Genomic DNA, 10,802 nt, shown 5'->3' on the forward strand with positions numbered 1-10,802 from the left:
AATTATTTTCGAGGTGTGGTTGGTTTGAAGATTTAGTCATAAATAAACAGTCACAAATGTATGTCAATCAGTAAAAAAGTATGTAGTTGAACGTCAATTGTAGGTATATGTTTATCAATTGGGTTTATATAATAAGATAATGTTAATTGGCCTTCATGTCTAATATAATATCGTATTCTAAAAATATATACAGAGTATATGACCGAGTATCGAGTTGATTATCAAGTTTGATATGCATAAACCCTGTCAGATAAAAACTAATGCCGAATGGCTTGAAAGCGCCACAAATCCCGACCCCTGATTGGCTGCTCATCCCACCTGAGACAGAAGGGACCACTTCCGGGATTCCGATGTCTCGCTAGGAAGCTAACGTGTTAGCGGCTAGTTCAAGGAGGACCGAAACTAAACACACCCCGACAGAAAGCAGCGACTACATCCAAAATATCTGGCATGTCATGCGGTGTTTCGCCGGTTCCTTTTTTATTCGTCACGTCTCAAATGGATATACAAGTCGCCAAGTTTGATGAATGACGGGTCAGAGGAGATAAAAGTTCCACGATATCCAGGTAACGCTAGCCGCTTTCATGTTAGCTGCTTTAATATAGCTGCTTTAGTGTTAGCCGCTTTAGCTGTCGGGCTCTCCTGTGGGAAAGCAATAGACAGTGTCGCAAAATAGCTTTGCTATATGAAAGCAATCCGTTAAATAACTCTACAGCAGATCAGCGTTTAAGTCTGCAACTGAACGTTAGCATGTGTTCAAAGTTAGGATGTGTGTCCTGTCAGACTGAGGAGGTTAATCATCCACCACTCCCGCTAGCTCACACTTCTCTCACTGCCCCGGCCTGTAACTTAACACCAGGGTTACCTGCTCTATTTATTGATATCTAATATGTCTTCCGTGTTGCACTCATGGTGCTGCCTAACACGCCTCGCATTTTCCCGTGGATCACATCATTAATATGAATGTTATGTAGGGAAAATTAGGTTAAATGTAATGTCATGTAAAACAGGCTGAACACCGGCTCTCTGATTGAACACTACTAGATTTGCTTGACTGGGAGGTTTTAGGATTACAATCCATTGTCGTCGGGAGGGGATTTATTGTGAGGCTGATGGGATGATTAACAACACCGTCTGAGTGGGTCACACTCCACTGAGTGTCGGCCTGTTGTTGTGCTACAGCTCTGTAATTACAGTGAGTGTTTGAAAGAGAGGTGTGTCCACGTTAGATAGGCAGGAAGGAAATTAAAAAGTACTAGTGTAGTGCCCCACGCAACACTTGTGATCATGACGAGGGTTTCATTAATTTGGGCGTTCGAGTCCTGCGGTTTTACTCATTTTATGTGTATGTGGTAAGGATGGTCAAAAAATTGTGTAAGCAACAGCATTACTCCACTGCTATTTTATGTAAGACTCCCCTTTAGTTTTGGTCACAGGTTTTTAAGCGTTATCCTCATTCGTGTTCTACTATGTATGTTATCATAGGTTTTAAGCATATTGTAATACACATGCAGTGTCACAGTAGATATGGCATTTTCAAATCTTTATAACTGCTACATTTCCAGGTTGTATGTGCGCTGCTTCTAATATTAACTGAGTCAGTACTATTTACTCAATTGTGATATTCTTCTTCCTAGGGCCATGAGATAGTCTGTTGACTCAAAACAACAGATAAAACAATACCAAGCCGACGACTAAAGGCGGAGCAAAAGCTGGATGGATGTGGATGTTTGACTTTCCGACCATGTTGTAGCACAAGATTTATTCTTCCAAATCGTATGATGGGAAAGGAGGCTTCTCTGCAGAGAGTTTGGAGATGGGATGGGTCCCGGCACCTAGACCCGGCCGTCTACAGTGATTCCCCGGCCACGCTCCTGCCAGCGCTGTTCGGACTGAGTTGACTCCAGTCGCGCATTGACACGCGATCCCAAGGTCCACCAGAGACCAGCCCTCTGAAGAGAATTGTATTTTTGAATGCAACGAGGGTTGAGCAGACATTTTTATAATTTTTTCGTTATTAACATTTCTGGTTGGTTTTGTTTTTAAAGATATATATTTTTTGTTTAACTTCTTTTCATCCTCCGCTGTTAAAGTTGAGACCAGTGGGTCTTTGCCATTGTAAGGTATCCTCGCAGCCATCCCCTCAGTGCCTAAACCCCCCCACGCCCCCGTACATTCTGCACAAGCCCAGAAGTTATCATCTACTACACTGAGCTCCCTCGGCTTGATTCAGTCTCCCTCCCTCAACTGGCTTCTGACCACGGCCTCCCTCTGCTTGCTTCTGCTTTAAGACTGGAGGCCGGCCATGTGCTAACTTTTGCCATTGATTTCCAAATGCTCTGCGTGAGGGACAATCTGGACTCTGACTGATGCATATTTAAGGGTGGAGTGCATGCAAGGGCTGACGCTATTGCGCCCCTTTATTTTGGTTTCACAAGTGCCACAGTAAGAATTGCGGCAGAATATTTTGAATATAGTTTGCACCAAAAAGGTCATCAGTGGAAGCCATATATAATTATTTATGAATGACCCACACATCTTTTTTTGTTTAATGGCAATGCACAGAAAATACACATTATAAATGCATATGTGATTCTTCGGAGGAAAGTGGACTGATCATTTCGGTGTGGAAATATTTTTCTAAATACCGGTGAAGCCCTCACCGTGAGCACTCAGTTCGCTGCTTTGCACGACAGCCCCCGTGTGGACCTACTTTAGCTTCCGATCTGCACCCATGGCCGGTTCCGCCATGGCCCCCTGGACACGGTCCTCGCGGTGACCCATCGAGAAGAAGCCATCACAGTAGATAGGCGGTCGGCCTCCTCCCTGCTCGCCGCCTCCCCCCCATTTATCAGTTTGTGACCGGACCTCGGGATGCCGGGCTTCAGCAGCGGGGGGGTCGGAGGAGGGGTCGGTGGGCCGGCCTCCACTCCGCCCCGCCCCTTCCGACCCAGCCGCTACGTCCCCGTGTCGGCGGCCGCCCTGTTCCTGGTGGGATCCACCACGCTGTTCTTCTGTTTCACGTAAGTGTCTCTCCCTCTTTCTTGCTCTTGCGCTCTCTGTCTGTGACTGACGGACTGACTGACTTCTCGCTCTCTTGCGCTCTCTCTCTTGCGCTCTCTCTCTCATGAGCCCTCTCTCTTGCTCTCTCTCTAACTCTCTCATGCTCTTGCTTGCTCTCTCTCACTCACTCTCGCTCGCTCTCTCTCTCATGCTCATGCTCTCGCTCTCCCTCTCGCTCTCTCTCTCGCTCTCTCTCTCGCTTGCTCCCTCTCTGTCTCTCACACACACACACCCTCTTACACATCATTAAACCAACGATTCTAACACAGGTTCAGTGAAATGTTCATGTCTTGTCTCTTGGCTGTTCGCCTAGATATACGTAAACGAACCCTCCTTTTACCCAACCGGTTTGTCCAGTGGTTGGTTTCTCGTCCTGTTAGCTGACACATGACAGCGTTTGTCAGTTGGCTGAATGATGATTTATGGTGGCTTAGTCAGTGGATCCTTGGGCTGAGTTGGGTCATGTCGTCCTCCCCAGGTGCCCGTGGCTGTCGGACTACCTGTCCGCTGTGATCCCCTTCTATATCGCCGTCGTCTTCCTCTTCACTCTGGCCAACTTCTGCATGGCCACGTTCATGGACCCTGGGGTCTTCCCCAGAGGTATGTACTCACGCACGCACGCATGCACTAACACACACACACCCACACACGCACGCGGGCCAGACCTACGCACTAGCGCAACACCAACACTAACACATGCTCCCACCAATATATACGCCACGTGCACACACGCGCACAACTGAAATGAAACGCTGCATCGAACCGCCGCGGCGCTGGAGCGTAACTCCGTGTGACTCCACAGCGGAGGAAGACGAGGACAAGGAGGACGACTTCCGCGCGCCGCTCTACAAGACGGTGGAGATCAGGGGCATCCAGGTGCGCATGAAGTGGTGCTCCACCTGCCGCTTCTACCGGCCCCCGCGCTGCTCCCACTGCTCCGTCTGTGACAACTGCGTGGAGGTACACACACACACACACACACACGCACAGATACACATCCTGCCAAACCTTCACCCCCCCCCCTCTCTTTACCCCCCCCCCCCTGACTGACACTCCTCTGTCCACCGGCAGGACTTTGACCACCACTGCCCCTGGGTGAACAACTGCATCGGCCGCAGGAACTACCGCTACTTCTTCCTCTTCCTGCTGTCGTTGACCACCCACATCGTCAACGTGTTCGGCTTCGGCCTGGTGTTCGTCCTGCACCACCGCGAGCAGCTGGACACCGCGCACGCCGCCGTCACGTATCCTCCTCCTCCTCCTCCTCCTCCCGTAGCCGGGCCCCAGCCACACACAGGGGGCGATGGCTACCTGTTTGAGCAGGGGCGATGCCCTTCCCTGTAGCGCCGGCTACAGGGAAGGGCGCTCGGGTTCCCCTGCGGTCGGAGTCTGGTTTCACAAGGTTAAACCCCTGGGGGTTTGAAACGGCACCCGTCTTTTGTCTGCCGGGGATCGGGTTACCAACCTCCCCGAAGCGGAAACTTTCTCGACTCGCGTATTTTTCTATCCTTCATTTCATTTCAATTAATTCAGATTAGTCTTCCTTAAGCCACTTGTTTACATAATTGGATTAGATTCCTGTTGTATTCTTCGAGAGGCGTAACATAACGGTGATTGACTCATTAGGGAGGAACCAGCCACACATAACGGCGGCTCTTCTTGTGGAGCTAATTGCATTGACTCTGAGGTGAAACCACTTGCCCGCTTAATGACTCGTCACTACAACCCTCAATACCCAGTTTGTCCGCTGTCGCGGTTCACATTGTTGGGTCTCCTTGACCGTGTCTCCCAGTATGGCTGTGATGTGTGTGGCTGGGCTGTTCTTCGTACCAGTGGCTGGCCTCACTGGGTTTCATATGGTGCTGGTGGCCCGTGGGAGGACCACAAACGAACAGGTAGGCTGGGCTGCTGTCTGTATGCGTCACATCAGCCCTCTTTCAATCTCAAGCCAAAATAGCACTGTGACGTTAGTGAGGACTTTATGTTTCACTCCTCTGACTGTTATGAAATCCATGACATTACACTTTTTATCGTAATATATGTTCATGTCATATAATGAGTATGGAAGTTTAGTATTGGTTATAAGTTAATTCAGTGAGCTTGGGCATGACTAGAAATTCATTCATCAACCTTACCCTAAATGCAGTCCCATGAATGAAATTTGATCAAGTATGCAAAAAATGACCATCACTTTTGAATGTCTCTCTGAGATCATTATAAGTTCAGGATTACCGTAGGGGGAGGGGGATGAATGAAACGCGGGACGCGCTACATTAAAGGACTCCTCTTCGCTCCGCCCAGGTGACGGGGAAGTTCCGTGGAGGTGTGAACCCCTTCACCAACGGCTGCGTGAAGAACATCTCCCACATGCTGTGCAGCTCGCAGGCTCCCAGGTCAGTGTGCTGCCTCAACCCGCCCGCCTCTCTGTCCCCCTACCCATCCCTCTGGGGTCCTTCTCATTACACGCCTAGGACTCTGACCGTGTGTTGCATGGTGGTCTGATGTGTGTGAGATCTGTACAGCGCTGAGTTTTTCCGTCTAATGCTATCTGCGTGTGCTGGGTCAGGTACGTGGGCCGGTTGCGGGGCCCCCAGAAGGCAGAAGTGCAGCCTCCCTTCCTGAGGCCGGCCCTCACCGAGGCCCAGCTGGAGGCCAAGGTTCTGGACAACGGCCTCCAGAACGACCGGCACAGTAACCGGGTAAGGATCCCTCGGATTAAGTTGTATTTTTATTTCCCTATCGGAAGGAAAACCAGTCAACAAATACTTTATATAATATAAGTCTGTGTGTCCGTGCATCAGTCCAAGAGCAGTCTGGAGCAGCTGGAGAGTCAGTCGGCGGACGTTGAGCCGCCGCCCCCTCCAAAGCCGGAGCTGCGGTACCCCGGCCTTCCCCGCGCCGACACTGAAGGTAAGGGCCGGCAGGAAGGGGCACGGTGCATCACACGACATCCACCGCCGGGGCCAGTGCTGTTAAACACTAACCAGAGTTAAGTGGCAGTTTAGGACCACCCAATAGCTGACCTTAGTACCAAGTGAGGACCATAAAGTGTGTGTGTGTGTGTGTGTGTGTGTGTGTGTGTGTGTGTGTGTGTGTGTGTGTGTGTGTGTGTGTGTGTGTGTGTGTGTGTGTGTGTGTGTGTGTGTGTGTGTGTGTGTGTGTGTTGGGTACTTAACGTCGCTCTGTGGTTTACGCCGCTGCCTCCAGGCTGTCGAGGGAGTTCCCTTGTAAACACCCCTCCCTCTCTCGCGGCCTCAAGGCACACACAAAGCGCAGCATTGTAGTCCTTTTGGGTTGACCCACAACAGTGTTTTTTTATAACAGTGTATCTGTACTACACTGACTACTTGACTGCTCTGACGCATGCTTCACCCGTTCCCCGTCCCCTCCCCTCGGACAGAGAGCAGCCTGCTGACTGTGGCTCCTCCCACTCCGTCGATGTACAAGTACCGGCCGGCCTTCAACAGCCCTTCAAAGAACCACACTGCACATGCACACCCCAACAAGGTAGATACACACACACACACACACACGCATACATACACACACACAAACACTGTCATCTGATTACACATACAATCGTAGAGTCATCTTCCTGTCTTCCTGGTAACCATGCCCCGGTGCATGATGGGAGTCATTGCGCAAATTGCTATAATTAACCTGTAATGTTTTATGCTGTGTTTCACACCACACCATTTAAAAGAGCATACTAAAGTATTGAAAATAAAATTGGTAATGATGATATTATGCTTATTTCGTGCTCCTAATCCATAGCTATTGTTTATTGTATGTATCTGACTTTGCTGTCTTTTTATTTATCGCTGCTTCTGATTTGCTGCATTTATGCTACATGTGAGGGACTTACTTGTTTGCACAGTGAAGTCTGTGTTTCTTCTTTCCCATAGCTCTATAATAATTATGTATTAATCTTGATAGCTGTTAAAATAGCAGCAGTGCTCCAACACTGGGCTCATCGTGGTTTGGAGACCACCTCGCCAATTCTGGCCCACAGAAACGTGGGCTTGAGTTATGCCGTCCATATCTAAGATAATTTATGGTTAATGCAATACCCCTGTTCTGTTTCTGTGTTTGTTTGTTTGTTTTAAAACTTTGTATTGATCGTTCAGTGGCCATCAGTCTATCAGTAAGTCTAAGCTAGTGTCATCTGTGTGTGTGTGTGTGTGTGTGTGTGTGTCACCATCGGACTGTCTCTCTTTTCCCTCTCAGTGTGTGTGTCTGTGGGCCTATCCTTACCCCCGAGACGGCGTTGACTGGAATGCGTTCTAGATTATATCCGTGTCGTCCTTATCTACATCCTGTGGGTACATGTGTGTCAAGACATGGTCCACAGTATCTAGTGCTTGCCCTGGGTGGTCCGGTTGGTTGGTTCTTGGTCCCCTGGTGTGATGACGGAGTACCACACTCGCCCAGCGTCCAGTCCCCCCTCCGCTGTCTCTCTACCACCTCGTCTGTTCCATTGTCTATGAAGCCAAATTCTTTTATTTATTTTTTTACCTTTCCTCTGTTGTTTGCTTGACTTCTCCCGGCTATGTTATCTGGCCTCGAGGTAACATTGCATCTCTGTGTTTTGTGTTTGTATTCCCTTTTTATTTTTTCTCATTGTCATGGTGTTCACCGCCCCCCCCCCTCTCTCTCTCGCTCTCTCTTGCTCTCACTCTCTCTTTCTCTCAATCTCTTGCTCTCTCTCGTGCTCCCTCTCTCTCACTCTCACTCTCTCGCTCTCTCTCTTGCTCTCTCTCTCGCCCTCTCTCTCACTATCTCTCGCTATCTCTCGCTATCTCTTGCTCTCTCTTGCTCTCTCTTGCTCTCTCTTGCTCTCTCTCTCGCCCTCTCTCTCACTATCTCTCGCTATCTCTTGCTCTCTCTTGCTCTCTCTTGCTCTCTCTCGCTCTCTCGCTCCCTCTCTGTCTCTCTCTCTCTCTCTGGCTCTCTCTCTCTCTCTCTCTCTGGCTCTCTCTCTCTCTCTCTCTCTCTCTCTCTCTCTTGCTCTCTCTCTCTCTTGCTCTCTCTTGTTCTCGCTCTCGCTCTTTCGCACGCTCTCTCTTGCTCTCTCTCTCGATCTCTCTCTCTTGCTCTCTCTCTCTTGCTCTCTCTCTCTCTCTTGTTCTCGCTCTCGCTCTTTCGCACGCTCTCTCTTGCTCTCTCTCTCTCTCTCTCTCTCTTGCTCCCTCTCTCTCTGCCTCCTCCTCCTCCACAGATGATGATGATGATGCGCGGCGAGAGTCTGGACACGCCCTCTCCCTCCATCCTCCAGTCCAGCCGCCAGCCCGGCTACCGCTCTGAGCCCAGCAGCCTGGACGGCGCCGCGGCGCCGGGGAGGGGGGCGGGGCCACGCAGAGGAGGAGGAGGAGGAGGGGAAAGGGGCGAGGGCCCCGGAGGCCCTGTGGTGGGGGTGCACGTCGGGGGGGTGGCGGCGGGCGGCGTGTCGGGGTACTCCCTGGCGGGCCGCTCCTACACCTCGTACCCGTCGTCCCTGGTGCTGTCGGCCGGCGGCTCGTACGCCTCCAGCGTGCGCACGGCGCACACGCCGCACTCCGCCCTCCCCACGCTCCAATCGGAGGGCACCACGGACACCAGCTACAAGAGCCTGGCCAATCAGACGCCCCGCAACGGCAGCCTGTCCTACGACAGCCTGCCGACGCCCTCCGAGAGCCCGGAGTTCGAGTCCGCGGCCCACGAGCTGTCGCCGCCGAAGCCCCCCCCCCACTGCGGCTTCCACGCGGCGGCCGGCGCCGCGGTCTCGCCCCCCCCCATGGGGGGGGCCGGGGGCCCGCTGCAGGGCTACACGTCGCCCTTCCTCTCCGCTCAGATCGCCCAGCAGAGGGAGGGGCAGCTGTTCCAGGGCTCCGCCTCTTTCTCCTCCCCCCACAGGGCCTACCTGCGGGCCGTGAGCCCGACCCCTCCCTCCTCCGGGCCCCCTGAGACCCACCAACTCCTGCAGCACAGCAAGGACTCCGCCCCCTGGTCCCCCCGCGCCTCCCCCCCCAGCTTCTTCCCCTCGTCGCCCCCCTCCTCCTCCTCGCCCAGGGCCCGCTCGCTGGAGCCGCCGGTGTCCCCCCCGCCCCGCGGCCCATCCCTCGGCAAGTCGCAGTCGTACGGGGCCGAGGCGGCGGGGGCGGGGCAGCCGAAGGGCCGGCCGGCGGGCCCCGGGGTGCCGGGAGGAGGCCCGAGGGCCCCGCAGTGAGTAGAGCTCCGCCGCCAGACTGGTCCGCCTGCTGCTCTTCCTCCTAATCCTTCACCTCCTTTTCTTCCTTCTTGGTTTGTGTCCACCCTCTTCCTCCTCCCAGATCTGTGTGAGTCTTCCTCCTTCTCTGCCTGCTCAAAGTCTGGGTGTTTTAGTAATGTGTCTGCGTACCTACCGCACACTAAGAAGTGCGTCTAAGAAGTGTTTCAGTGCATGGGTTGGTTGCATGAGTAGCATGATCTCAGTATTTAAAGCTTCCCTCCATCCCCCCTTCCCCGTCCTGTCCCGTTTAGTGCTGCAACCTCTGCTGCTGTAAGTTGATTCTATAGTTAGTTTGATTCTATAGATCCAAGTCTTTAATCAAGATTCATGATTCATTGAGCTGTAATGAGCATGGCACCTTTTGGCAATAGGGAGTCTATTACAACAAAGTGTCAGACCTGGTCCGAGATGGTCAAAAAAGGCCTCTTATATAAGCCATGAATTAAAAAAAGGCATCTTGTCAACATCGACCTGGTCCGACCATCTCGGAGCAGGTCGATGACAAGATGCCTTTTTTGATTCATGGCTTAAACTATACAAAAACGGTTTCTAGAATTCTAAGAAGCTTCGCTCCTCCAGCATGATCTGTATATTCCTACCCCTGCTGGCGCTTCCTTACTTTTTCTCACATACTTATAGTAATCATCCTACATTCGATGATCATTGCCAATTAATGTATGCAAAGCAATTCGTTGTTTTTTTGCTGAAGTTGAATCACTCACCGTCATCCATCCTTTGTCCAATGTCCACCTCCTCAACCCCTCCCCCCCCTACTCCATTCCCCTCCCTCTTTTCTGCTACCCAATCAGATCCACCTCTCGCCCGGGCTCGTCCAATCACGCAATATCCAAACCAGGGGGCGGGGTGAAGAAGGTCACGGGCGTCGGAGGAACCACCTATGAGATATCGGTTTGAGCGATAGACGTTCCTTCACCAGGGAGGACACGACGTCCGACGGATGACTCTTCTTCTACCGTTCCTTCGGGGGTGACCCACTTCCACCTCTTTCAACAGACTCTCTGTGTGTCCTGTTTGGCAGGGACCTACTAGGCTGGTACTTTGTTTCTTAAATTTGTAATACTGCTCGCCTTTCTTCTCTGCCATCGTTTGATACTGGCGGGAAAAAAAAACATGCAGCTCAAATGGAAGAGGAAGAGAACGTTTTTGTGTTGAACGCACGTCGAACTTGATTTGCGTTCGCCCCCTTGGCGAGCCGTAGAGCCGGCGCCACTGAACGATGAGCGTGGACCGCACTCGGTACAACCTGAGGAGCTTCTCGGTCATTTGCTCCCTTATGCACACGGAGAGTTGCAATAGTTGTCCCTCCCCCTGATTTAAAAAAAATATCCCTTTATCCCTTTATCCATTTGAAATGGGACTTGAAGAGGAAAGACGGGACCACGAATCCCCAACAAGACTTCCACTGACTTCCTCTTCCGTGGTCTGATTGGACCACACACACGCCAATCCAAGCTCAGAACGACTAAAGAGG

General features: G+C 51.7%; 1 protein-coding gene across 2 annotated transcripts; it reads left to right on the forward strand.

Moving 5' to 3' along the window:
* The first annotated feature begins 316 nt into the window (after positions 1–316).
* zdhhc5b (zinc finger DHHC-type palmitoyltransferase 5b) lies at positions 317–10,277 on the forward strand. 2 transcript variants are annotated; one of them, XR_009527698.1, is made up of 12 exons: positions 317–566; positions 1,638–3,023; positions 3,542–3,663; positions 3,866–4,023; positions 4,135–4,307; positions 4,856–4,958; positions 5,365–5,456; positions 5,630–5,762; positions 5,865–5,973; positions 6,464–6,570; positions 8,282–9,377; positions 10,120–10,246. XR_009527698.1 is itself a non-coding variant. In XM_060062690.1 (12 exons), exons 2-12 carry the CDS (start codon positions 2,875–2,877, stop codon positions 10,223–10,225), a joined length of 2,235 nt encoding a protein of 744 aa, XP_059918673.1. In that variant the 5' UTR covers positions 317–566; positions 1,638–2,874; the 3' UTR covers positions 10,226–10,277. The 2 variants fall into 2 exon arrangements, 1 of the variants encoding a protein (XP_059918673.1); XM_060062690.1 differs by having other exon boundaries at positions 8,282–9,264; positions 10,120–10,277.
* The last annotated feature ends 525 nt before the right edge of the window (positions 10,278–10,802 follow it).

The sequence above is a fragment of the Gadus macrocephalus genome, chromosome 10 (assembly GCF_031168955.1).
Source record: "Gadus macrocephalus chromosome 10, ASM3116895v1".
Lineage (NCBI taxonomy): Eukaryota > Metazoa > Chordata > Actinopteri > Gadiformes > Gadidae > Gadus > Gadus macrocephalus.

What these genes read in the sequence shown, in the direction of transcription:
- zdhhc5b (XM_060062690.1), top strand. Translation starts at nt 2,875, where the DNA reads ATGCCGGGCTTCAGCAGCGGGGGGGTCGGAGGAGGGGTCGGTGGGCCG. An exon ending in CACATGCACACCCCAACAAG is followed by an intron (nt 6,571 to 8,281) that starts GTAGATACACAC and finishes CCTCCTCCACAG; the next exon opens with ATGATGATGATGATGCGCGG. An exon ending in GGAGGCCCGAGGGCCCCGCA is followed by an intron (nt 9,265 to 10,119) that starts GTGAGTAGAGCT and finishes CTACCCAATCAG; the next exon opens with ATCCACCTCTCGCCCGGGCT.